The sequence below is a fragment of the Elephantulus edwardii genome, unplaced genomic scaffold (genome assembly GCF_000299155.1).
Source record: "Elephantulus edwardii isolate Elephantulus edwardi_28Jun2011 unplaced genomic scaffold, EleEdw1.0 scaffold00280, whole genome shotgun sequence".
In the NCBI taxonomy this organism is placed as follows: Eukaryota; Metazoa; Chordata; class Mammalia; order Macroscelidea; family Macroscelididae; genus Elephantulus; species Elephantulus edwardii.
Window position 1 is genome coordinate 1,995,080 of NW_006400030.1, and position 26,788 is coordinate 2,021,867.

General features: G+C 40.4%; 1 protein-coding gene across 1 annotated transcript in view; it reads right to left on the bottom strand.

Annotated features, from left to right (window-relative positions):
• HMGCS2 (3-hydroxy-3-methylglutaryl-CoA synthase 2 (mitochondrial)) overlaps positions 1-26,243 on the bottom strand; it is a 36,739-nt gene extending 10,496 nt beyond the window's left edge. Inside the window, exons 1-6 of the mRNA XM_006900333.1 lie at positions 26,140-26,243; positions 18,676-19,130; positions 8,492-8,617; positions 6,106-6,270; positions 1,998-2,163; positions 837-1,007 (exon numbers count right to left, since the gene is read on the bottom strand). Of these exons, the coding sequence (XP_006900395.1) occupies positions 837-1,007; positions 1,998-2,163; positions 6,106-6,270; positions 8,492-8,617; positions 18,676-19,130; positions 26,140-26,243 (1,187 nt within the window). The remainder of the gene's footprint in view (positions 1-836; positions 1,008-1,997; positions 2,164-6,105; positions 6,271-8,491; positions 8,618-18,675; positions 19,131-26,139) is intronic.
• Positions 26,244-26,788: the final 545 nt, after the last annotated feature.

Sequence of the window (26,788 nt, forward strand, 5' to 3'; positions counted from 1 at the left end):
TCTCCAGGACAAACCTGTTTGTTCTCCTAGCATTCCATGGTATATTCAACACTCTTCTCCAGCACCACAGCTCAAAGGCATCAATTCTCTTTCTATCATCCCTATTCACTGTCCAACTCTCCGATGCACAGCACGTAATTGCAAAGACTATAGCCTGGATCAGGCACACTGTAGTCTCCATCCTGACGTCGTTGCACTTCAGTACTCTTGAGAGGTCCCTCACAGCTGACTTTCCCGAGATAATTCACCTATATGCACTTCTGTGAAACAAGTTCATCACGGTCATCATTCCCAAAACTCGTGTGGCAAGTACCAACCCCACAAAGTGAGACAGTCCAAGAAGGGCAAAGACTCTATTTGGCCAGGGAAAGCAGCATTATGATGGGAAGCACAGTGGCTACACTGGGCAGACCAAGCCAATATTCCAAAACAAAGACTACAAATACTGTATTAAGACTTGCACGTGTTGAGCCAAACTGCAGATCTAAAAGAATGTTGGCTATCAAAAGATGTGAGCTTTGCACTGTGAGGAGGGACATAAGAAGAGAAAGGGTCAAGTGATCCAGTTTAAAGCCTCATTTTTTTAAAGACAATACACTCTTGAGGTTTTCATATTCAAACAAACAAACAAACAAAAATGTTTCTTCAATTTTCCTTCCTTTCATTTATCCTTTCCTCTCTCCCTTCTTCCTTTCCTCCTTTCTTCCTTCATTTCTTCCTCCTGTTCTCCCTTCTTGGTTTTCCTCTCTTTTCCAATTCTGAACCAGCAGAGGAAGTATTTCATTGCAGCCCCTCAGCATGTGAGCATAAGAGGCGGGCCCAGGGGCGGTACTCACTGAGAGAGAAGTGAGGCCAGACACCCATACAGGGAGGACGTGTACATGTTCCCATTGCGCGTGGACAGGTACAGGGAGGCTTTGGTTTTCTTGTTGAACATGTCCAGCGAGGCCTTTTGGAACGCTGAATCCACGTCCCTGTTGGTGTAAGTATCTTCCAGCTTTAGGCCCCTGTGAAGCAGATGAGAGACCAGAGCGGGTGAGGAAGAGAGCAAGGGGGGATGGAACAGATTCCAGAGCAAAGACTCTGGGGCCCATCGTTTTATGACATTTTAAAACACCTCATTGCCTTTGAGTCAGAACCAACTCAAAACTGACCCTCAAGTGGGTTTTCAGAGGCTGTAAATTGCACGGGAGGAGACTGACTGTCTTTCTCCTCACGGGAGCCACTTGTGGATCCAAATCACCAGAGTGGGGTTCCCTTTGGATTAGCAGTGCAGCCCCTATAGACCTTGACACCAGAGCTCTCTCGTTTTTATTACATTGTTATTTTAGGTGCTGTCACACAGATCTGAACCTTGTCCCATCCTGTGCTTATAAAATATTATAAATATTTCATCGTAGAATGTTTTAGGATAAACATTATGGGGAGACACAAAGAAAAAAATGTCCCCAATAGTTCTACCATTCAGAGATAGCATTTATGTCTTTGTGTATGTATAATCCATCCTTGATGTTATATATTTTACCAGAAAATAAAGTCATCAGTTTAACATGCTTTCTTAATTTAGAATACTTAAGTGTTGAATTGTCTCCATGGTATATTAAATCCTTTTAATAGCATTCTTTTTAGAGGTTGCAGAAAGATCTATGGTAGGAAACACCTTACTTAGCCAATCTCCATCTTTTGTTTCTCACTATTTTAAATATTTCAAGAAATATCTACAAGCTCTTTTAAACAAGATTCAGCCACAGTCCTTTCCTCTATTCCTTGTTCTCTAACACTTCCTCTAGTCACTTGGTCCAGGGTTCTGGCAAGCTCCTTGTTCTCTGGGAAATTTCACACATAGATGACAGCAAATTAATACATGTAGGCATTTTGTATCATATCCTCTGTCCTGCTGGGAGGTAGCCACTTGCTCCTCACAGCGAGGCTGTAACCTGGCATATGCTACTTCTCCCTTATCCCCTCACAGACCCAAGTTCCCCATGAAGACTCACCTGAAGGCTTCTAGTCCTTTATAGTGGCTGGATTGTATGTCACTGCTGGCCGACAGGAAGTCATTGAACATCAGACGTGCCAGGGATTTCTGGACCAACTTGCAGTAGGGGGTGTGAAAGATCATAAATTGGAAATCCTCCAGGGTGAAAGGCCGTTCAATGCCAGCTGGAAGAAGAGGTGTGGGAACAAGGATGTGGCATGCCAGACCAGTCATTTAGATCTCAGCCTCCCCAGGGTCTCAGCTGTGCCCAGGAGGCTCAGCCTCCCCAGGGACCTTGTCCCTGCATCCAGTCAACACACAGAAAGAGAAGCAGGCAAATTATCCACAAGCAGCCACCATCTCTGTGTAAGAAAAGTAGGAAAGTATGTAACCTCTTCTGAATATCTACTACTGCTAATCTCTGTGACTGATGCTTTCAAGTCGATCGAATTATTTGTTCTTAACTTAGCCTTGCATTGTATCATTCTCTCCATTTGGCAGAGGAGGAAGCAGGGTCTCCAAAAGAATAAGCTAGCAGTATATCCAAGGCCACCCAGCTTGGTGGCTGGTTCAGGTGTCACTTACTCTACACTGAAGACTGTATCATGCTGAGGATGACAAAGAGCAATGCTGCCCTTGGTCTTAAGAAAGGTTACAATTTAATGTAAGCATCTGCCAAATTCCATATAAGGAAACAAAGGGATAACATTAATATGCTTTAAAAATTCAGAGAAGACATTGACGAGTAGTGATTGGGAAGTTAATATCTTACAAGTGGCCATCTAAATAGCAACCATTACTCTCTCCCTGACTGGAGCAAGGGAAAATAAGGAAAATCAAAGATGTATGTAAACATTCATCTTTATCACCAAAAGACCTTGTGGTTCTCAACTCCCATGACCCTGAGGGCAGAAGAATTAGATGGTACCTGGTTACCACTACTGGTTGCTTTGAGAGGGTTCTGGGTAGATTGAGAGAAAAATGTAGTACAAAACTCAAAATCATAAAAATTTCTGGGCTTACTAGTTGGTCTGATGGAAACTGGTGGCATCTCTGAGATTATAGCCAGATATGTCTTGGAGAAAGAATAGCCAAAATGCTCCTTGGAGGCAAGGATGATTCAAATTCACCTCACACACTTTGGGCGTGTTGTTCTTGTTGTCGTCGGGTACCGTCAAGTCAGGACTGATTGATAGCTGACCCTCTAGTGGGTTTTCAAAGGCAATAAATTGCATGGTGGTTGATTGCCCAGGTAGAAATGTGAATTTGAACTGTGTGCCTTTGGGTTAATGTTATTAGGAGAGGCTATTCCTTGGAAAGGGACATCATGCTTGGACCATCCAGTAAACCTGGTAATTTTTGTGAGAGTTAGCAAAGGAGAAGATGATCTTCAACCAGATAGATTGACATGGTTAAGTATTTCAGAGATGATGAGGATGGTGCAGCATAGGACAGGATTTAGATCTGCTGTTCATAGCATTACGATGAGTTGTCCTTGACCCAATGACACCTAACAACAACAACAGCAGCACAAGGCACCTTTTAAACTTGGAACTGAACTCATTCCTGTGGCACAACTATTGATCGAACTATAGACACACATGTAAAGTAAACAATAACCTTGAGAAGGTACACAGTCCTTAAAACAATCAAGTAGTCAAGATTACAAGGGCAGCACAGAATTGAAGCTCAGAAGGTTGGAAGGGAGAAGATGGAGGGATGGATGGAAACAAAGACCACAGAGAGATAGTGGGAAAGTTTCCAGAACAGTTTATTGTTCCATTCAACTGTTTACATATAGGTTATTTTGTGACATTGAATATAACCCCCTTCAAGAGTAGTGGAAAGGGACAACAAGTGCCTCGTTATGCTACTGTACTCAAAAGCTCACTGCTGTCAAGTCAGAACCTGCTCATAGCTGACCCTCCAGCTCTAAGGCTATAAATTGCATGGGAGGAGATTACCTCTTTCTCTCTAGGAGCCTTTGGTGGATTAGAATTGTCAGAGAAGTGCCTTCTTTGGGCTAGCAGTGCAACTCCCTCCAGACTAGGTTACTAGAAAGCATCCATACAGGTGCAGTCAAAGCATCCGTACAGGGGCAGTCAAAGCATCCGTACAGGGGCAGTCAAAGCATCCATACAGGGGCAGTCAAAGCATCCGTACAGGGGCAGTTGCATTTCCAAATCCATGGCACATAACAAAAAGTTGGCTCAGTAGTAGAAGTTTTACCTCCCATGTGAGAGTCTCATATTTGATCAGTGAAGGTATCTGTGTTGCCATAAAACTGAACAGGTTTCTGCAGAACTTTCCAAATAAAAAAAACTAGGAGTAAAGGACTGGTGATATACTGGTAAAAACCTGTCAATGAAAACCTTGTAGCCCACACTAGTTTGTTCTACAGCCAATCATAGAGCTGGTACAAGAGCAGACAATGTTTCATTCTGTTGTGCATGGTCTTGCCTTGATTTGAGAACAAACCTCACACAACAGCTAACAACAAGGCATTCAAGGCATGCGTTTTCCCCCTACATCAACATCCACTTTTTACAGATACTCTAGAAGAATCCTTTTTTTAAAAAAAAAAAATGTTTTCAAAGTAAGTTTATATTTTAAAATAAGATTTGTAAACCACAGACTGGAAAAAAATTTGACAATGACAGCTGATAAGGGACTTAGATCTAAAATTTATAGAATACTCCAGTAATTCAACAAGGAAAAGGTAAACAGCCCAATTGCAAAATGAGCATAGGATCTGAGTAGATACTTCACCTAAGAAGATATTCAGACGGCAAACACTGGCAAGGTTGTTTAGAGATTGGAACACTTATTCATTGCTGGTGGGAATGTAAAATGGAACAACCACTCTGGAAGGCAGTCAAGCATTTTCTCAAAAATTTGGAAATAGAAATACCATTTGACCCAGCAATTCCTCAACTGGGAATATACCTTAAAGAAACCAGAGTTGCAACTCAAAAATATGTATGCACATCCATACATGTTTATTGCTGTAATAGTCACAATAGCAAAGAGATAGAAGTGACCCAAGCGCCCACAAACAAATGGATAGAAAAACTATGATATATTCACACAATGGAATATTACACAGCACTGAAAAACAATGAACTAATAAAACATTACACAACATGGGTGAGCCTAAAAGACATTATGCTGATCAAAATAGTTCAGTCACAAAAAGACACATACTGCATAACATCACTGTTATAAAATAGAACTGACAAGGGGGGGTTACAGGAGAAATAGAAAAACAGTGGATAGATTATGAACACTGCAATGGAACAGATGAGGGGAAGAACTATCTGAAAGGAATGTCTGATTAAGTATTATATGAATGACAACTATCAACAAGAGGTGCATTGCAAAATGGATTAGGAGGGGGGAAGGAAGAGGGAGGGGAAGAAAAGAAAATGTGCAACAATGAATGGATAAAAAGGAAAAAAAACACAAAATTGTTCCTTTTCTGAGTATGAACGGAAAAGATATATATTCAGAAAAATACAAAAATGGAAAGAAAATCAAGCAGCCCACTAACTCACCACCTGAAGAGAAATCGCAGATAGCACTTGAGTCAGTTCAAGTTAACCATATTTTGAGAGGTGCCTGACTTAAACAGAAGGAAGTCCCAGTCTGAAGAGGATGTGGTTACTCTGCCTCAAAGACGTTTCTCCCCAGGGTAATTTTGTGGTGGTGGACTTTGGCTCTAGATAGATTGGTTTGTGTTTTTTTTTTCCTTTCACGTAGTTCAAGTTGGCAGCAATTAGTCTTGCATTTGGATGCCTTTCAAATGGCTTTTAGCTTAGCAGGGAGAGAGGAGGATATAAGAAGATAACAAGAGCTGATGACAATGCTTTCAGGCTGGGAAAGAAGAGAAATTGATTTACTTTAGCCTTTTCTTATGACCCCTGATGGAGTTCTACTGACTTAATGATAAGGAGCTATTCTGACAATGCAAAGGCAGTGGTTTGAATCCTCTGGCTGCTTTGCAGAGGAAAGATGGGCAATCAACTCCCATGGGATTTACTGCCTCTGAAAACCCACTGGAAGGCCAGCTCTAAGTTGGTTCTGACTCTGTGGTACACAACAATAGCTTCTGCCTCCTGAGTCCATACCTTGTTTCCACTGGTTCTGGATTTTTCGGCGGTAAAATGTATAGCATTGATCCAAGGCCCTGAAGTAGCACTGGACGGACAGCTTCCCATCTACCATTGGATACTCTGAGGCCAGGTCTGGTTTGTAAAAGTCGTACACGTTTTCCATGTGGGTTCCCCTGAGCCCTGGGAAGGCACACAGGGGTTGCATAATTCAGTTCTCCGATGCCCAAACCCAAGCCCATTTATTCAACATCCCTCACATGTTCAAAATTGGATAAATAGTTGTTAGGTGCAATCCTATGAACAACAAACCCGAACCCTGACTTATCCATCCCCCATCTCTGATACATTTGAGCCCATTGTTGTAGTCACTATGTCAATCCACCTCATTAGGGAAGTCTTCAACATTTTCAATGACCCTTTACCTTTCCAAATATGCTATCTTCTTCCAAAGAATAGTACTTTCCTTATGTCCTCCCTATGACAGCTTACCAACTCTGGAACAAAGCCAAACATTTCAATGGAAAGCATCTCATTTTTATACCCAGTTTCATCTATAATTACCAGTTTAGCTCCTTAAGAGTGCTAGACAATCCCATCAACAAATGAATGGATAGAGAAGCTGTGGTATGTTCACACAATGGACTATAACACAGCATTGAAAAACAAGGAACTCATAAAATACTGTACCAAATAGGTGACCCTAGAGGACATTATGCTGAGTGAACTATCTCAGTCACAAAAGGACAAATATTGCATAATGCCACTGTTTTAAAACAGAACTGACATTGAGGACTGGGGGAAACTAAGAAAAGGGGGTAAATAATGAACAATGCATTGGAACAGATGAGGAAAAGAATTGTTTAAAAGGAATATATAATTAGGCATTATTTGCATGACAACAATCCAGAATAAGAGGTGCATAACAAAGTGGACTGGGGTGGGGAGGAGGGAGGAAATTGTGCAACGATGAATGAATTTTTTAAAAAGAGAATAGGATGGGGGTAGGGAGGAAAATGTTCAACAATAAATGGATAGAAATTCAGGTTTTCAGTAAACATTCATTAAAATATATATATATACACACACACATATACATATATATATATATCTCAATCATAGGGTCACTATAAGTCGCCTGCGACTCAACAGCACTTAACAACAATAACATCAACACAGGGAGAGAGATCAGCTGGCCTAGTGGACAGAAAGTGATGCTACCAAGCCAAAGGTGGGTGACTGTTAATCCACGGCCCTTGGGCCTGTCTTTCATTGTTTTTGTTCAGACATTCCTCTAGGTTGTATAGCCCTGGTGTACAAGTTGCTGTACAGCGGTAACTTATGGTTGCTGTGAGGCTGAACACTGTGACACTGATGTGTCAAATGCATTAATGGTTGGTCACCCAATTCAGACAGAGAGTGGGGTGGAGCTTCCCGATTAAAACAAGCTTGAAAGGAGGAGTGGCATCCAGTTCCATAATAGCTTGCCTCTGGAAACCTTATGAACCTGGAGAGAGGAAGAAAGGCACCCAAGCATCGAGGACTCTCCTTCATAGGGTTGCTGTGAGTCGACTGCGATGTGACGGCACCTAACAACAACAATGACAACTATATATCTATATCTAATCTATATCCATATCTATATCTATATCTTTATCATCTCTGTCTCTCTCTCTCTCTCTCTCTCTCTCTATGTCTCTCTACAGGAATAATTCCGAACTTTGTAATGATAGACAGGAAACCACTGATTCCCCTTTCTTCCCTTCCTTCATGCTTTCTTCTCTCCAGACTGCCTTTCAGAGGCAAGAGATGCCACTATCAAATGACAAGCTGAGTAGTAGAAAAGTTAATTGGAGATTAAAAATCAAACCAGTGGCTACTAAATTGATTCCAACTCCCAGTGACCCATGTGTATCAGAGTAGACATGAGCTCCATAGGGTTTTTTCAATGGCTGTTTTTGGAAGTAGATAGCCAGACCTTTCCTCTGAGGTACCCTAGTTGGAGGACCTAAGCCTGTTAATTATTTGCATCACCTATGCAACAACTAAACTCAGTACCAACAAGTCAATTCTAAATTACGGCAACCTCATGGGAGGAGAACTGCAGCACAGGGTTCCCAAGGCTGCCCTTGACAGAAGCAAACTGCCACATCTTTCTCTTGCATAATGGCAGCCCTGACTTTTCCATTAGCTAAATTAAGCTAAATGCTTAACTATGACACTGCTAGGGTTTTTTTGTGTCACTCAGGGGTGGTCTACTTAACAGCATCCAACAATAACAATGCTTGACTGTGCCACTGTGTGTGTGAAGTGTGTGCACGTGTGCATTTGTTACAGCTCTGTGAATCTATTAACAACCATTGGGTTGTACACTTTATGGCATGTGCCCACATTTAATACAAACCTCGCTCCAGGGCCAGAGGGGCCTCGGGCCCCACCAGCATTGCCACAGCTCCAGCCCCTCCCGTGGGGCGAGCGCTGCCACTTGCGTAGACTGCAATGTCTCCACAGACAACCATTGCGTAGCGACCTGTAAAGACAGACAAGAAGTCATGACCAAATCTACACTTGACTGAAAGCCTGCTGTGTGCCAGGCATGATTTTAGATGCTCAAGGTAAAGAAATGCACAAAAGCAAAGATCCCCGTGCTCTAGAGCTTATGTTCTAGTAAGAATTCTTAGAGCACACTTGAAAAGTAAAGTAAAATTTTATTGCCCTGTCACTCTAGCTCTATAGTGTTCATTATTAGCAGAGAAACCAAAATAACAACAAAAACAAACAGAAAAATGCCAAAACAACAATGTCAAATATATCATTGAAATTTTTTATGCTTTCTATTGGCAGGTTGAAATACTAAATCATGAATATATTGTTAGGTGCCATGGAGCTTTCAGACTCATGTAACTGAGTAGAGCTCCCCTTTAAGGTTTTCCGGACTGCAGTCTTTGTAAAAACAGATCATCAACCCTAGGCTTCCTTGGAACCTCTGACAGAATTTGAACTGACAGACTTTAAGTTAGCACCTGAGCATTTAAATCACTTGGCCATGAAGACTTTTGTGGATACATTGGACTTAATAAAACATGTTGTTAAGCCTAAAACTGATATGAGAAATAGGCTAGTAATTAAAAAAGCTCAACATGCTCTTTTTATATTTAAATAAATTTTTTGTTTTATACTAGTTTACTTACAAAGTTCCTATATGTTGTTTTTCACACTGGATCGCTCCCATTTCTTCTACCACCCCTCCCTCTACCTATCAAATTTTGCCATCCTATGATTAACCACACTCTTCCCCTGCCCATCCTCACCTTTCCCCCACACCTTGGTTCCTCATACACTCAACATGCTTTTTTATTGATAATTCTGAACAAAATTAAAAAAACTCATAGCTGTTAAGTCAGAACCAACTTGTGGCTGATCATCAAGTGGGTTTTCAGGTCTTTTGTTCACAGGGCGACTGTGAGTCATCATCAACTCGATGGCAATCAACAACAACAACAACAACAACAACAAATCATATGGGAGGAAACTGTCCCATCTTTCTCCTGCAGAGCAACTGGTGAATTTGAACTGCCTACCTTTGGGTCAGCAGTACAACTCCTTGTCCACTAGGTCACTAGAGCTCCCTATGCTGAACAATGTTCTGAACAAACAGATATAATCAGAACTTCTAAAGGCCATTTGATTTGTTTCGATTACCTTGTAAGTATTCTATGAGCTTTAAATTCCTTTAAAATCATAGAAAGTAAAGAAATAGAAATGAACATTAAAAGTGCTAGCTTGACGTTGTTGTTGCTATTGTGTGCCACCGAGACAGAAGCAACTCATAGCTGAGTCCACAGTGGGTTTTCAGAGACAGTAAATCACACAGGAGGAGCTTGCCTACCCTCCTAACAGAGCAGCTGGTGAATTTGAACTGTGTGCCTTTGTGATTGCAATGCAACTTCTTACCACTAGGCCATGAGAGCTCCCAACTTGACACTTCATGTTTTTAGGTACCATCAAGTCGAGTACAGACTCGTATCAACCCTATGAACAATAGATCTGAACACTGCCCTGTCCTAGGCCATCCTCATCATCACTGACATACTTGAGTCCATTGCTGCAGTCACTGTGTCAATTCATTTTGCCATTTTGCTGAAGGCTAACCTTCCACCTTTCCAAGAATGATGTCCCTCTCCAAGGAATAACCTCTCCTAGCAACAGGTCCAAAGCATGTAGATGAAGTTTTGTCATCTTTGCCTCCAAGGAGCATTCTGGCTTTCTCTAAGATGCATCTGTTTGTTTTCAGTCCAGGGATATTCAGTATTTTCTCCAACAATATAGCTAAAAGGCATCAATTTTTCTTTTGTCATCCTATTCGCTATACAGCTCTCAGAGGTATATAGCAAATGACTAAAAAGGCCATGGCCTGAATCAGACACACTTTATCTTCAAACTGACATCATTGTTCCTCCGTCAAATAATCCTTGAACAAACCCAATGAGATGAATAACATCCACAGTTACAGATGAAGACACTTTCTTCCAGAGAGATATTGGTGGTATTACTGAGGACATGTGGGGGAGTAGATTCCAGTATGTGACTCTGTCAGAGGGGTTGACATTAAAAGAACTGTCTCAAATTTTTTTAATACTAGTTTATTTGAATCACGGAATCAATCTACAACATTTGAATACATTGTTTTTGAGAATGGATTAGTCCAATTTCCCTCACCCCCTTACTCATCAAATTGTATAACTGCATGATTAAATCCTCCCATTTCCCCTGCACATCTTCATCCCTCTGCTTCCACCCTTCCGCATCCCCCTTGGGTCCTCATGCTCATTCTACAATAATGGTTTTACACAGTATTTGTCCTTGTGGGACTGAGTTATTTCACTGAATAAATTTTTGTGTATGGTGTGAGATGTGGATCCTGTATCAGCTTTTTAGAGGTGGCAGTCCAGTTTTGCAAGCACCATTTGTTGAAAAGGTTGTCATTTCCCCATTTGAGAGGTTTTATTTCCTTATTGAATATCAGTTGACCATAGACAGCTGAGTCCATTTCTGGATTCTCAATTCTGTTCCATTGGTCTGTGTGCCTGTCATTGTACCAGTACCATGATGTTTTTGTTACTACCACTGTGTAGTAGGTCAGGGAGTATAGAGATCAGAGAGTGCTGTGTTTTCCACTTCATTTTTGTTTTTCAGAAGTGCTTTGCTTATTCAGGGTCTCTTTCCTCTCCAAATAAATGTGACAATTTCCCTTTTGATGTCCTTGAAAAATGAATTTGGTATCTGGATTGAGATTGTGTTGAACAGGTGCATTGCTTTTAGAAGGATTGTCATTTTCATAATATTGAGTCTTCTTATCCATTAACAGGGCACATTTTCCCATTTCTTTAGGTCTTTTATTTTGTCTTGCAGAAATCTTCTGTAGTTTTCTTTGTACAGCTCTTTTGTATTTCTAGTTAGGTTCACTTCCAAGTATCTCAGTTTGTGGTTGCCTATTATAAGTGGCATTGCTTTCTTGGTTGCCTTCTCTAAGTTCTCTTTGTTACTGTAGAGAAATCCCACTAATTTTTGGATCTTATATCTTGCCACTGTAATAAAATGGTCTACTAGCTCTAACAGTTTTTTTGTTGAGTCCTTGAGATTTTCTGTGTACACTTTCATGTCATTTGCATATAGTGACAGTTTATTGATCTGGATGCCTTTTATCTCCTGCTCTTGTCATATTTCTCTAGCAAGCACTTTCAATACAATATTGAAAAGAAGTTGGTGACAGTGGGCATCCTTGTCTAGCTGCTGTTCACAAGGAAAATGCTTTTAGTCTATCTTCATTAAGAATTATATTGGCGCCTTTCTACGAAGATGGTGCTGAAAGCGAAGAAGGAAGCCTCTGCCCCTCTCAAAACTGAAGCCCAAACAAAGGCATTAAAGGCCTAGAAGGCAGTCCTGAAGGGCATCCACAGCCCAAAAAAAAAGATCTGCACTTCACCCACCTCCGGCGACCTAAGACACTGAGACTACGAAGACAGCCCAAATACCCCCAGAAAAGCTCCCCCAGGAGAAACAAGCTTGACCACTATACCATCATCAAATTTCCCCTGACCACTGAGTCAGCCATGAAGAAGATAACAACACACTTGTGTTCATTGTGGATGTCAAGGCCAAGAAGCACCAGATTAAACAAGCTGTAAAGAAGCTCTATGACACTGATGTGGCTAAGGTCAACACTTTGATTAGGCCTGATGGAGAGAAGAAGGCCTATGTTCGAATTGCTCCTGGTTATGATGCTTTGGATGTCGCCAAAAAAATTGGGATCATCTAAACTGAATCCAGTGGGCCAATTCTAAAGATAAATTTTTCTCACCCCCCCCCAAAAAAAAGAATGATATTGGGTCTTGGTTTTGCTTATACACTTTTCACTATGTTGAGAAAATTCCCTTCTATTCCAATTTTGCTGAGTGTCTTAATCAGAAAGGGGTGTGGGATTTTTTTAAAAGTATGGAACACTTCACAATTTGCATGTCATCCTTGCACAAGGGCCATGATAATCTCTGTATTGTTCCGGTTTAGTGTATGTGCTGCCAAAATGAGTACAGTTATATTCTCTTAAAAGACAAGGAAGCTGAGGCCTAAAAAACATAAGTCACTTGCCCAAGGTAACATGTATAATAAAGGGACAAATATGAAATCAGTGTCAGAATTCCAGTCTGAATTTGAGGATTTTTTTTTTAAGAACGATAACTCCCTTTCTATGAAGATGGCACTCTAAGTGAAGAAGACAGTCCCTAACCCTGCCAAAGCAAAAGTGTTAAAGGCCAAGACAGCAGTCCCTAAGGGCATCCAGAGGGGGGGAAAAAAGATCCACACATCTCCCACCTTCCGATGGTCTAAGACGCTGAGACTCCGAAGGCAGCCCAAATACCCCCGGAAGAGCGGCCCCAGGAAAAATAAGCTTGACCACTATCCATCATCAATTTCCTCTGACTACCGAGTCAGTAATGAAGAAGATAAAAGAGAACACAATTGTTTTCATTGTACATGTCAAGATCAATAAGCACCAAAGCAAACAAGTTGTAAAGAAACTCTACCACACTGATGTGGCCAAGGTTAACACCTTGATTAGACCTGATGGAAAGAAGGCAGCGTATGATTGACTTACTCCTGACTATGATGCTTTGGATGTTGCCAAGAAAATTGGAATCATCTGAACTGAATCCAGCGCCCTAATTTGCCTAATTCCAAATTTTTCTCACAAAAAATATAACCCCAAGAACACCATTACCCAAAGTATTTCTTCGCCCTTCATTCAAACACACACACACACACACACACACACACACACACACACACACTTAGAAGAGAAAAAAGTTCCTTAAAGGAGCTCTGGTGGCCTACTGGCAAGAAGCTGCTCTGCAATCCCAGTGGTATATGGTTCAAATCCACCAGATGCTCTGCTGGAAAAGGAGGGACAATCTCCTCCTGTACCAGTCAGTACACACACAAAGAATAAAATAAAAAAATTCCTTAAGAAAAACTTTGACTATCTAAAAACTAATCTAATCTTTATGTGTGTTTGTGTGTGTGGGGGAAGGTCAAAAGACAAATCGAGAAAGTTGTGGTACTAAGATTTTTAAGAATGACTTATTTATCCATTACCTTAGACCTGCCCACAGGACCAGGTGGGTAAGTGTAAGTTAAATGAATCTTTGAGTTGAGGGTTTCCTCCTAAAGGGTGTTTGGCTATTTCTGTTGTGGAAGGCCTGTCGTTAACAACAGATAAGATTCAGTCTCAGCCAATTCATCAGATCATCTAAGCACCTTGTTGGGGAGATTAAGTTCAGTTAAACTTCCAGAGAATTTTGCCAATTCACGCATTTGCTGCTCATTGGCTTATTTTTTATGCTTCTGAGATGTTCTATGGTGACTCCCCTCTTTGACAGCAAGATTTATTTATCCATCCTTGGAATATTACTAATGACTTCTGGTGATATTTTGGTTGCCTAAAATATTAGCTTGATATTATGCATGGAGGCAAACATTGTAGGACAGCATCATTGTGAAACAGAAGAAACACCAGTGCTTACAATCTACTCAGAGACATACAAATAGCCTGAGTGATTCTAGATGGTGCCAGGAAGTTGCAGCACCAGACTATGATCTTGTATTAAGAATGGATATATTTGGGACTTTTTAAAGCCCCTTTATACGTCATTTTAAATAGAAATAAGTTTTGGTTTTTAAAAGGAGAAAAAAAAAAAAGAATCTTTGAGGCTACCCTTAGATTCCCTGAAGGCTTTCTATAGCTGCCTCAACTACTGATCGCTTCATTAACATCATCGACAGTTGTGAGACCAGTTTAAGAGAGGAAGCTAACAAGAGTGGGGCAAAGGGTAGCCTGACAGAGCCAGAGGGAGCCAGGGCTAGAGCCTTTGAGACAGAGACTGGGACAGAGGCCTTTGAGATCGAGCCAGAGGTAGAGGCTTTGCTTGCTGGACAATTAAGAAAACCAGAAGCTACTTGCATTTGTATTACATTACTGAACCTGGACTTTGACTATGTGATATCCTATGCCTTCCCCCTCCAAATCTGTTTCCCTAATAAATCCCACAACTGAGTAAAAAGAGTTTTTGGAAAGTCTGTGTGGTCATTTGCAAAGAATTTTGGAACCAGTAATTGGTAGAGGTTGATGCAGAAGCATGAGGGACCAAGTCTGACCTTATAATTTTGCATCAAGTAGGAACTGACTTATGGTCAACCTTCCAGCATAATTTCAAAGACAGTAAATCTCAAAGGAGGAGATTGCTCATCTTTCACCCAAAAAGCTGGTGGATTGAAGCCACATACATTTGGGATTTCAGTGCAGTTTTTTACCATTAGGCCACCAAAGTTCACACCTACGTATGGATCCATTTTAAATTGTTGTCATTGATGGGAACGTTTCCCCTTTTTGCAGTTAGTAAAGATCAGACTTTGCCTTCCTATGGTGCCATTGCTCCACTTGTTGTTGTTGTTGTTATGTGCCGTCGAGTCACTTGCTACTCATAGCGACCCTATATACAACAGCCCTAAACTCTGCTCTGTCTTGTGCCAATCTCACTGTCTCTGACACACCCACTCTGAGTACCCCAGTCACTGAATCAATCCACCTCATAGAGGGTCTTCCCCTCTTGCGCCGTCCCTCCATCCTCCCAAGCATGATGTCCCTCTCCAAGGACCGGTCCCTCCTTACAACATGTTCAAAGTTTGTTAGATGGAGCCTCAGAATCCTTACCTCCAAGAAGCAGCCCAATTTAACCCTCTCCAGGATGAATCGGTTTATTTCCTTGGCAGTCCATGGTACATTCAATACTCTTCTGCAGCACCACAGCTCAAAGGCATCAATTCTCTTTCTATCCTCCTTGGTCATTGTTCAACTCTCTGATGCATAACAAGTGATTGCAAAGACCATAGTCTGTACCAGACTCACCTTAGTCTCCAGATTGACACCATTGCTCTTCAGTACTTTGGAGAGGTCCCTAAAAGTAGAATTTCCCATCACAATACGTCTTTTAATTTCCTGGCTAATGGTGCCAAGAGTGTTGACCATGGAGCCAAGCAGACTAAAGTTGTTAACAATCTCAATCTCTTCATCATCCATCCTGATGCTGCCAATTGGCCCAGTGGTGAGATTCTTTGTCTTCTTGACATTGAGCCTCAATCTATACTGAAGGCTAGTCCTTGGCCCTCTGCAGCAAGAGCTTCAGGTCCTCCTCAGTTTCAGCAAGCAGGGTTGTGTCATCTGCATAATGCAGATTGTTGATAGATCTTCCACCAATTCTGATGCCACAATTCTCCTCATAGAGTCCAGCCTCTCGGATAATCTGCTCTGCATACAGGTTGAAAAGGTATGGAGATAAGACACATCCCTGGCGTACGCCCTTTTCCATTTTGAACCATGCAGTGTTTCCTTGCTCTGTTCTGACGACTGCCTCTTGGTGCAAGTATAGGTTTTGCATTAGCACGATCAAGTGTTCTGGGATTCCCATTCTTCTCAGAGTCAGCCACTTACAGAAGTAAATTTACATTTAAAGTTTTTAGAACCAGCAAAAAAAAATTTCTGCTATTTATAAAGGCCTTATGGGAAGAAAAATAACCACAACAAACCGAAGCCATGCAGTGGAATAACAACAAAATCCATTTCTGGAGGTGATCCCAATTCAGGGTAACTCAATAGCTGGAGCATAATTGCTCTATAAGATTTCCAAGGTGGTAATTTTTACAGCAATAAAAATGAGTAATAAATGAGATTGCCTCATTTATGTATGTGCATATAATTATATACTTGTAAATATTAATATATGTCATATATATAGTTTTATGTTTATATAAAATATATCTGTATGTGAAAAATAACATGAATTACTAGTTACAATCTAGGGAGCTCTGGTGGTGTAGTGTTAAGAATCTGTGCTGCAATCCCAAAGGCATACAGTTCAAATCCACAAGCTAAAAATGGATAGAACAGTACATTGACAGAGTGCTCCCAGGAATACAAACTGGATTTAGAAGAGGCCATGGCATTAGGGATATTGTTACTAATGCCAGATAGCTCTTGGCTGTGAGCAGACAGTACCAGAAGGATGTCTTCTTGTATTTTATAGACTGTACAAAGAATTTGACTTTGTGGATCACAACAAATTATAGCTAATACTGAGAAGATTGGGAATCTCTGAACAGTTGACTGTGTTTCATGGGAAACCTATTACTAGACCAAGAAGCTGCACACTGAACAGAGCAAGGGAACACTGCATAGTTCAGAATTAAAAACGGAGCACATCAGGAATGTATACATTCTCTCTGCTTTTTCTTGTCGGGTTTTTGTTTTGTTTTGTTTTTAATAGTAGTTGTTGTTAGGTGCTGTCAGGTCAAGTATGAACAACAGACCTGGACCTTGTGCCATCTTCACGTCTCTGGCACACTCAAGCCCATTGCTGCAGTCACCATGTCAATCCATCCTGTTGAGGGTCTTCTTCTCTTTTGTTGATCTCCACCCTTCCTAGCATCATGTTCATTTTTAAAGCAGTTGTTTATGTTGTGTGCTATTGAGTCAGAACCAACCCAGAACTGACCCTTCAGCAGGTTTTCAGAGCCAGAAATCTCATATGAGGAGATTGCCCATCCTTCTCCCATGGAGCAGCTGGTGGATTCAAACTGTGTGCCTTCAGGATTGGAGTAAAGATTCTTATCACTAGGACACCACAGTAATATTTGTCCTTTTGTAACGAAGCTATTTCACTTAGCATAATGTTCTCCAGATGCATCCATGCTTTTCAGTGTATCAAGACTTCTTTATTATTGTTTAGTGTTACATAGTACTCCTTCATGTGAAGGTACCATGTTTCCTTTATTCACTTACTCACTGAGAGACATTTGGATTGCTTACATCTTTTCACTATTGTAAGTAACGCAGCGATAAACACACGTGTGCATATTATCTATGAGTTCATAACTCTTATTTCTCTGGAATATAGAGCTAATTGTAGGATTGATGGGTGGTTTGGGTAGAGGACAAGTGCTAAGCAAGAGAGATACTTTAAGAAGAGATTTGCTAATGTAGAGACATGGGCACCCCAAATCAATGATAGTTGGAAAACACTGGGTGGACTATGGAATTGCAGTACCTTGCTGCATGGACAGAGGTGAACTATTGAACTCTAGACCTCAGGTTTCTTACTTTAGGAATTAGATTTATAATTTTCCTTTCAATGCTATGACTTCATAATTAATTTTAGAATCAATATCCAAATGGTTTCTAGGTGCTTTGAACCTGGTTCCTGACTGTTAGCACTTTGCCTGCCAAGATTCCCTTCTTCCTCAAGCAGGGCAAGAAGTTAAATATGAACCATGAGGTTCACAAAAAGGTGAGGGGAACTTGTTAACAGTTAAAGACAAAGGTAGAATTTCTAAGCAATTTACATTGCTTTCTTAAATTTTTTGCCATCTCACAATGAGGTCTTTCTTCAATATGGCATTGAAAGAGGATATAGGTAAGATATATGGTGATGTGAGCAAAAGTAATTCCTAGGGACCAAACAAGGAAGAAAAGCAGAAATACTCTGTGTGATAGTCTGCCCTGTGGTTCTCTAAGCTTATATTTACCCGGATATTCTTATCCTTAACGTTGAAACTCACTCAAAGACCTTAGCTTCCCTAGTCTGTCTCTTTGAGGCTTAGGAGAAGCTAATCTTTAGGACATGATAAAGTAGAAAGCTTGTTGGACTCAGCATAGTGTTCTACTTGTTCCAATTCTGCTGCTCACTATATGTGAGACTTTTCTCAGTTTTATCGTCTGTAAATCATATAGAACACTCACTTCCTAGGCTGTTCACTTAGTTTGAACTAAGTGAATATCCTATATAGATATGTAAAAAGCTATTCACATCCTAGTGGCTATTGTTACTGTAGTTGTTGGATAATAGCAGCAGCTGTGTGAATAGTTTGTCTTTCTCTCCCTAGAGGAAGCCACCTAGAGAATAGAGAAATGAACTGGATAGGGGATAGACTTCAGCCTCCACCACCAGCTTCTTACATAAGATCCCTGGTAGCACATACCATCCCAGGAGCTGGACTCCATCCAGTTGGCAGCATTGAAGAGTGAGGCAGTGCCACCATAGCAGGCATTGGTGGTGTCAATGCCCTCGATGTCGGTGTTCCCAGAGTCCTGGAAGAGCTCCATGAGCACTGTTTTGACAGCTTTGGACTTGTCAATGATGGTCTCAGTGCCCACCTCCAGGCGGCCCACAGCGTCCCATGGGACCTTTGTGCGCTCCATCAGCCTCTGCACCACCGTAAGGCACAAGGAGTTGATATCTTCTTGGACCGAGCAGAATCCCATCTGGGTCTGGCCCAAGCCCACTGTGTACTTTCCTGCTTCCACCTTGTTATATTTCTCCAAGTCCGTTTGGTCCACATATTGGGCTGGGAAGTAGACTTCCAGGGCAAGGATGCCCACATCCTTCGGCCAAGCATCTGTTCTGGCGAACGGGGCAGCAGAGGTGGTAGAAAACCTGTAGAGGAGATAACAGCAACACAACAATCATCTGACTTAACTATTTTTTAAAAATAAATGCCATCATATAAACACAAGTATAGATTGTATCATAAGCACGAAATCTTTTAAACTGATTTTTTTTTTCCTTCTTAAACATTCTTCTTTTTTGGTAGTAATTATTCTTGCTTTAAAGTCCTTTATTTTTCAACATTAAGATAAACACGCTTTGTTTAGTGTTTGTATGACACTTATATTTTTGTCCATTTACACTTTCAGCCTATCAGAATCTTCGTATTTAACAAGAATCTCTTGAAGAGCATATATTGTTGTATTGTGTCTCTGAGTCAATTCTGATTCAGAGTGACTCCATAGAGTGTTCTTAATTGTAATATTTATGGAAGCAAATTGTCAGGTCTTTCCTCCTGCAAGAAAATATTGAATTTTCCCTTCTAAAGATGCCCTTTGAAATCATGCCCTGTTCAACTCTCATTTCTTCTATTCATTTTAGATTCTTTATGTTGTAGAACAAGTTTTAGACTATCTCCTGACATCCATTTTGGAATTTTCTTTCTTCTTTATCTTTTGTAATTATTTGTGTGTGTGTGTGTGTGTGTGTGTGTGTGTGTGTGTGTACTGTCAAATTGTATCTGACTGGTATAGGAGCAAATTGTTCCTCCTTCTCCAGCAGAGCACCTGATGGATTCGAACTACACACCTCTGGGATTGAAGTACAGCTTCTTGCCACCAGGCCACCAGAGCTGATCTCTTCCTTGTCTTTTTAATGGCCTTTGGCTTTCTTTGTGTATGTGGTTCTTAATGCCATGGTACAACTGCCCTGCTCCTTACTCATAAGTGTTCAGTGAATCAAATCTAGATGATCTCTACACTCAGGTAGGATATACTCAAGATCATATTTTGGATTTGGTTTCCATTTTCTTTAGTTTGAACTCGCATATGAGCATTTGATTTGACCTTCCCCAGCGGAATACACCAGGATCAAATTAATTACATAAATATTCCATATCATCAGTCATAACAAGGCCAGGAACCAACTGCTAGACCATCCAATGCTCACCATTGGTGACCCTGCTGATATTTGAAATACTAGTAGCAAAGCTCCCAACATCACAGTAACATGCAAGTCATCAGCATGGCAAACTGACAGACAAATGGTGAAATTGTTTATATTTTTGTTATTTCTAATTTTGTTAGGTTTACTGTCTTACTATTGGCTTCTTTTTAACCCCCTCATCTGTCGTTTGTTCCTTTATTCTTTCTTTGCTGTCTTATTTTGGACTGGGCCATTATTGCTTATACTTATTCTACTAACATACAGGTTGATGGTTTGAACCCATAAAAACGACACCAAAGAAGAAATGCTTGGTGATTGGCTTCTTTAAAAACTGTAGCTAAACAAAGAAAACAAAAAATCCTCTATACCACAATACCTGGAGTCCTGATGATTCAGAATCAACTTGATAGCAATATTGTTTGTCTTTTTTTAATGAGTTATTTTAATGTCATTTGTAATATTTTAATTTATAATAATTTAATTTTTATCTTTTTCTTATAGTGGTGACCATTGTTGTTGTTATGTACTGTCATGTCAGGACCAACTAAATTATAGCTGATCTTCCAGCATAGTTTTTCAGAGACTGAAAATCACACAGGAAGAGATTGTCCATCTATATCCCATGGAGTAGCTGGGAATTAGAATTGTCAGCATTTGGATTGGCAGCGCAACTCCCTACCTTCTAGGTCACCAGATTATAAATGTATGCTTGATTTGTTTGAATCTATCTCAGATAGATGATGTATCTATTGGTGTAATGTACCAGGTTGCTATCATATTGGTGATTTGGATCCATTCACAGCTCTGTGGGAGAAAAATGGGCAGTTTTACCCTATACAGACTCACAGCCTCAAAAAGGCAATGGAGGGCCACTCTGAATCAGATTCAGTTTATTTAAAGTGGACTTCTTTCAGTTTACTACCTTATGAGCAACATAAAAACCTTATTGTGGTTTATCTTTTCTTTTTTTAAAGGTATATAGATTTTTTAATGTTTTTATCATTACTATACATTGTGGAAGGGTTTTTTTTTTTTAAAGATACTTACTTTTTGTTTTTATTTTTTAAGTTTGAATGTGGAAAAACTTTTATTAGAGTCCAATTAATGATAAAATAGCTTTATTTTCTTGATGGAATTTTTTAAGCAATCATAGTCATTTATTTTACTTTTGCATCTGCTATCCACCCCATGAAACATTTTATTACCTCCATTTTGTATTTTGTTTAAACCATCTCTTTATCTCCTTCTTTCTTTTTTTATATACAAGACCACATTGATGGTTATCGATGGTTTTTCTTTTTTTTAACTATTTGAAAATATTTTTGCTTGATTTCATCATTTCTACTTTTCCTGCCCGGCCTTTCCAGTCTTTACTGAACACATTCTAGATATCCAACACCTTGCTGGGTTCCAGAAGCACAATGATAAACATGATAACTTTTGTGATAAAGACATAGGGTAAGGTCTAATAGAGGAGGCTGGCATTGTGAAAATGAAATACTTAATGGAACAAGGAAAGGGTGTAGGAACACAGAGGGCAGAGAGGTTGTTTCTAAATGGGGATAGACAGATAAGGATGGGATCAGTGGAAGGAAAATATAATCTATAATTTTTCTTGTATCTTTCTTCGTTTCAAACCTGAATCTTCCTATCCCTGGTGAAAATCTGAAGTCTGTCCTTCTGACTACAAGGAGAGTTCAACTCCTTTATGCTGTATTAAAATATCTAATATCTGGTCATTTCAGGATATTCTTCCTTTTTTTTCAGATGGTGACATCTAGGCACAAATTGGGGATGTGATAGCAGAGTAACATGGTTAGAAATGGTAAATTAGAAATAGCCTGCATGCATTGACTTGGGTACCAGCCCAGTGTGTGTCACACGTTGGACTTCATAAGTGCTTATAGATTTCTCCTATACATATTAGGTAGAGGATTTCCTACTGTGAAGGAATGGCAGGATGGCCCCCTGCTCATAAATTTAGCTTTATATTCACAGGAGATGCAAGATTCAGCATTTTTTTTTTTGTAGACCTCATTCTCCGACCAGAAAGACACCTTTGAAAGGGTGCTATAAGATAAAATTACATCAAATGATGAAAAGACAGTGAAATAAAGTAATGAATATTCATCTTGTATCTGACAAGAGCAGTTTGGAGTTTAAGTATTTTTTCATGCCTTCTAAATAAAGTTTTTACTCTCATGTATTCAGAGATAGAAAGAAAATACTTCATTAATAGGCCCCTTTTGTAACAATAATTAGTAACATTTGTAGCTGTCTTAGTAGGAAGTTTTCTGTGGAAATGGCTTCAAGAACAATGAAGAAAAGCTTACTTGTAGATTTTCCAGAAGCATCCAAGCATTGGAGATAAATTGTCTCCCTCTAATCTTATGCTTTATCTAAAGGATAGGAATTTAATTTACTGTAAATGTGATTTTTTTTATGGTGTTGCCTGGTTCAAGAAAATGCATTAAGTTTCTACTTCTTCAGTTCATCTCACTTCTTCTTTTTTGATTTAAAATCAGTTATTGACAGGCACTTTGCTACGGATTGTAGGAGTGGAGTGAGAGGAGGCAAAGGAACAAGGAAGGCAACGTTCTTGTTCTTGATCAACAAGAAGATTGAGATAAGCATATGCATAACTGGACTGCAAGGCAGGGTATAAAAAGGAATCAAGAGGGGTAAGAATAAAAATGCTACAAAGTTTCAAATCAAAGTTTTCCTATGAGTGAGAGAATTAGGAAAAGTTTCACGGAACAAACATGTCTAAGGTCAACTTCAAAGGATAAAAGGAGTTTCTTTCAATGAAGGATTAGAGAATAGTTTGCCAAGGCAAAAGGGGACAAATTCCATTTATTTGAAAAGAGTGTATAGTGGAAGAGAGACAAACACTAAGAAAAGTAGATTGGGGCAATGTGCAGGACTGTTGCTTTTTATTGTTTTAAAAATTTGGTCTCCATAGACCATTGTCTTTAATTTTATCCAGCTGCCTTAATTCGGCCCTGCAAACAAGTTGGTTTACCTACATAATCAGCAGCTGTGAGAGCCATCTCTTTCTCATCTAGACAGGTTGTGTTACTTGTCTATCCACAAGAGGATTGGCTAGTTTCACTGTTGAGCAGACTCAGAGACACAAAGTGAGAATCTCATCAAAAGAGACCAATACAGGAGTGGTAGCATGGCTTGTTGAGCCTAAACTTGCTGGAGGATGAGGAGTTGTCTGGACTGAGGGACTGTATACTGCAGACTGAGGTAGGAACAAGATGTGATATACTATTGATGAAGATGTTTATTGAGTTGTAGAAGCAGTTGTCTGGACTGAGAAACAGTGGTCTGGTTTGGCACTGTAGCTAGTCTATTTGGATGTACCTGACTTGTGACTGCAGCTCCACTGAGCCAGAGTCAGAGGACTTCACCCATGCTTGCTGGAGGCTTGAGCAATTGTAAGGGATTGATTATTGATTATTTACTGTTTCTTGTTGCTACCTTGAATTGTGGCCTGTTGACTTTCCTAATAAGCCCCATATAAAATCCCATGAGTACAGTTCTGTGAAGTCACATTTTATAATGGATTTCAGATCCATTTATCAGTAAGATTGGTATTGGAATTGGTGAAAGTGGGTGTAGTAGTATGGGAGACGATATCTGACCTTGAAACTCGGTATTGTACTATGGATGTTGTTGATAGGGACAGTTCCCCTTTGTGGAGTTATTAGAACCTTTCTCCATGTTATCCTTGCTCCCAATACAGCATGATTGCTTAATTTTAGAGATAACAAAGTAGATAGATGTTCAAATAGAAGCAATTATTAGCTTGGGCTAGAAGAGATAAATATAAAGACATATGATGACATACAAAGAAGATTATTTTTTATAATACTTTAGACTATAGATAATGGGTTTAACTAGGTCAGAGCACATCATAAAGGAAAATGTGAAGTATTATTCCAAATTTTTGAACTTAAGGGGAGAATTTGTGACAATTAAGCCTTGTCTCTTGAATGGTGGACAATTGTTGATTATGAAAACAAAGAAACCTATGTCAATCTCTTTTTCTCTAATACATAAAAAAGTTAAACTAGAACTAGAACATTTGAACTGTATTCATTACTTTGGCAGGAGAGAGAGAAGAGATGAATATGATGATAGAGGGCCAAGAAGACAGTAAAAAGGCTAAAGAACTTCACCCTCTAGGCTACCCACTTACCCCCTCACACCCAGCCTTTCTGGGTACCAGCAATGAAAGACTGCATTGAAATAATAGTTTGGAAGTATTTGTAGGATGTAGAGTAAAAATGAAAGGGAAGAAAATGCCTAGTCGTAGGAGAGGCTAGTCCTTAGAAAAGGACATATTTGGAAAAGGAGGAAAGTCAACAAAAGAAAGGAAGACACTGAATGAGATGGATTGACACAGTGGCTGCAGCAATGGGCTCAAGTGTATCAGAGATGATGATGATGGCACAGGATAGGATAGGGTTCATGCCTGAACACACACACTTAACAGCAAATACTGTAAGGGAGTTCTAGTGGTCTACATATAAGGAGTTGTGCTGCCAACCTAGAAGCAGGTGGTTCAAATTCACTAGCTGCTTCACAGGTGAAAGATGGACAATTTTCTTCCATTTGATTTATGGTCTCTGAACACCAGCTGAAGAGTAAGCTAGAAATTGATTTTGACTCAATGGTACAACAAAATATTGTGGGTAATTCAGGAATAGGACAATAATATAGTCAATATGTAAACTTCCTCTCCCCAGTTTTATCACTGGGTCTCATTTTCTCTTTTCATGAAATTGGAGAACAGGGGAAAGAGGCTTCATTATCCTCACTCTGTTTAGAATCTTGTGGCAAGAACTGAAAGTGACTGTTTATTGTGAACACCGTGGATGGTACAGATCATTAAAGGTTAATAGAGCCTGGGAGCAGAGATGGGAATGGTGATGGGAGAGAAAGCCAAGGCCCTTGGAAGCCAAGCTCACACCACTCTCTGCTTCTCATCCAGTGGGACTGAGAACTTGGCTGGCAGCTGGAGGTCACCATGCTTCTTCTGCAACAGGCAATTAATTGCCCTCACTTGGAGACTTGCAGAAATCTCAGACTTCTAGGAAATGTAGCAATATCTCCAAATACAAAGCTGAAGATGAAGTATAGACAATGGTGAATGAAAAGAGGACTGCATTCAAAGCAGGAGCTGCCTTTGCTTCCTGATGATCATTAGCTGTCAATTGTATTTTAGCTAATACTTTGGAAATTGCATTTCACAACTCCACACCCATCCAGTCCAATCACCTTTACAAAGCAAAACTACTTCCCCCTTCATCTCTAAGGAGTGCCAATAGCAGCTCAGCTCTCACTGAAGCACAACCAGTTCTGCACGCTGGAGGGAGCTACTGTGCTGGTTTATTCTTAGGAATGTTTTTGATGACTAGAGATTAGTGTTGAAGGGGGCCAAAGCTCACAGATCATACAAAGAGCTGCTACTGTGGGGATTGTTTTGGTTTGTTTTTCTTCTCCCTTCTCCTTTTCCACCTCCTCTCACACACACCATTTTTCAAAAATAAATTGTTGAGTCCAGTCTTTTGGATCATTTAGTATTAACCATGAATGATTTTCAGACACTTCATCATAATAATTACACAGTCTGAGAGAATCTGGTATTCCCATTGCTCCCCAAGATTGGGGAACCCGAGATACTGCTGTTTACAAACACTACTGGTGAGGGGTATCTGAGATCCTAGGATTTTATAGTGAGAGGGACAGTCTGCTCAGAGATGAGGAAGTGAGACCCGGAGATGTTAACTTGTTCCTCTTAGGCTCTGTAGTCTCCTCTCCTTGTCACCCTCTTTCTGAGATTCTAGGGAGTTTTTCCTATGGCATACCACCTGCCTATCTTTTAGAGCTTCCAGGATGCTCCTCACACATTGAGCTGTGCTCCCAGGGTGTTGAGACTTACCTCTGGTGGGCTGCAGGCATAAGCTGAGCAGGGGTGAAAGAAGCATCCTGCAGGACTCTTTGCATTTGCAAGACCCGCTTTGCTGGAGTCAACAGCCTCTGCATTTTCAGAGGCGCACACAGAAAGTAGGCAGTTTCAAATCCTTGGGAGAGATGCCCAGCACAGCTCCATCTGGCTTTATAGAGCTGGGAGGCCTCTGCTGAAGGGAGCTCCGCCCCTGCTAACCCAGCCTCCAAGAGTTTCTAAAATGGGCCAAAGGTCTCATTCAGAACATGGGCGAGTCAAAGGAAAACATCTCTTAGCTAACATGTACAAAGTTGTCCTGTTCTTGAGAGTGTGTGTGGGAGAAGGAAACTCTGGTTCATCCTCTAGGCCTTTCTGGTGGCTTTACTTCTGCCCAAGGAGCTCTGGTGGCCCAGTGGGCAAGAAGTTGCACTGCCAATGTAAAGGCAGGCACGTCAAATCCACCAGCTACTCCACAGGAGATGTTGTGTTGTTGTTATGTGCCGTCGAGTCGATTGCGACGCATAGCGCCCCTATGTACAACAGCCCTAAACTCTGCTCTGTCCTGTGCCAATCGCACAGTCTCTGACACTCCTATCCCAATTATCCCAGTCACTGAATCAATCCACCTCATAGAGGGCCTTCC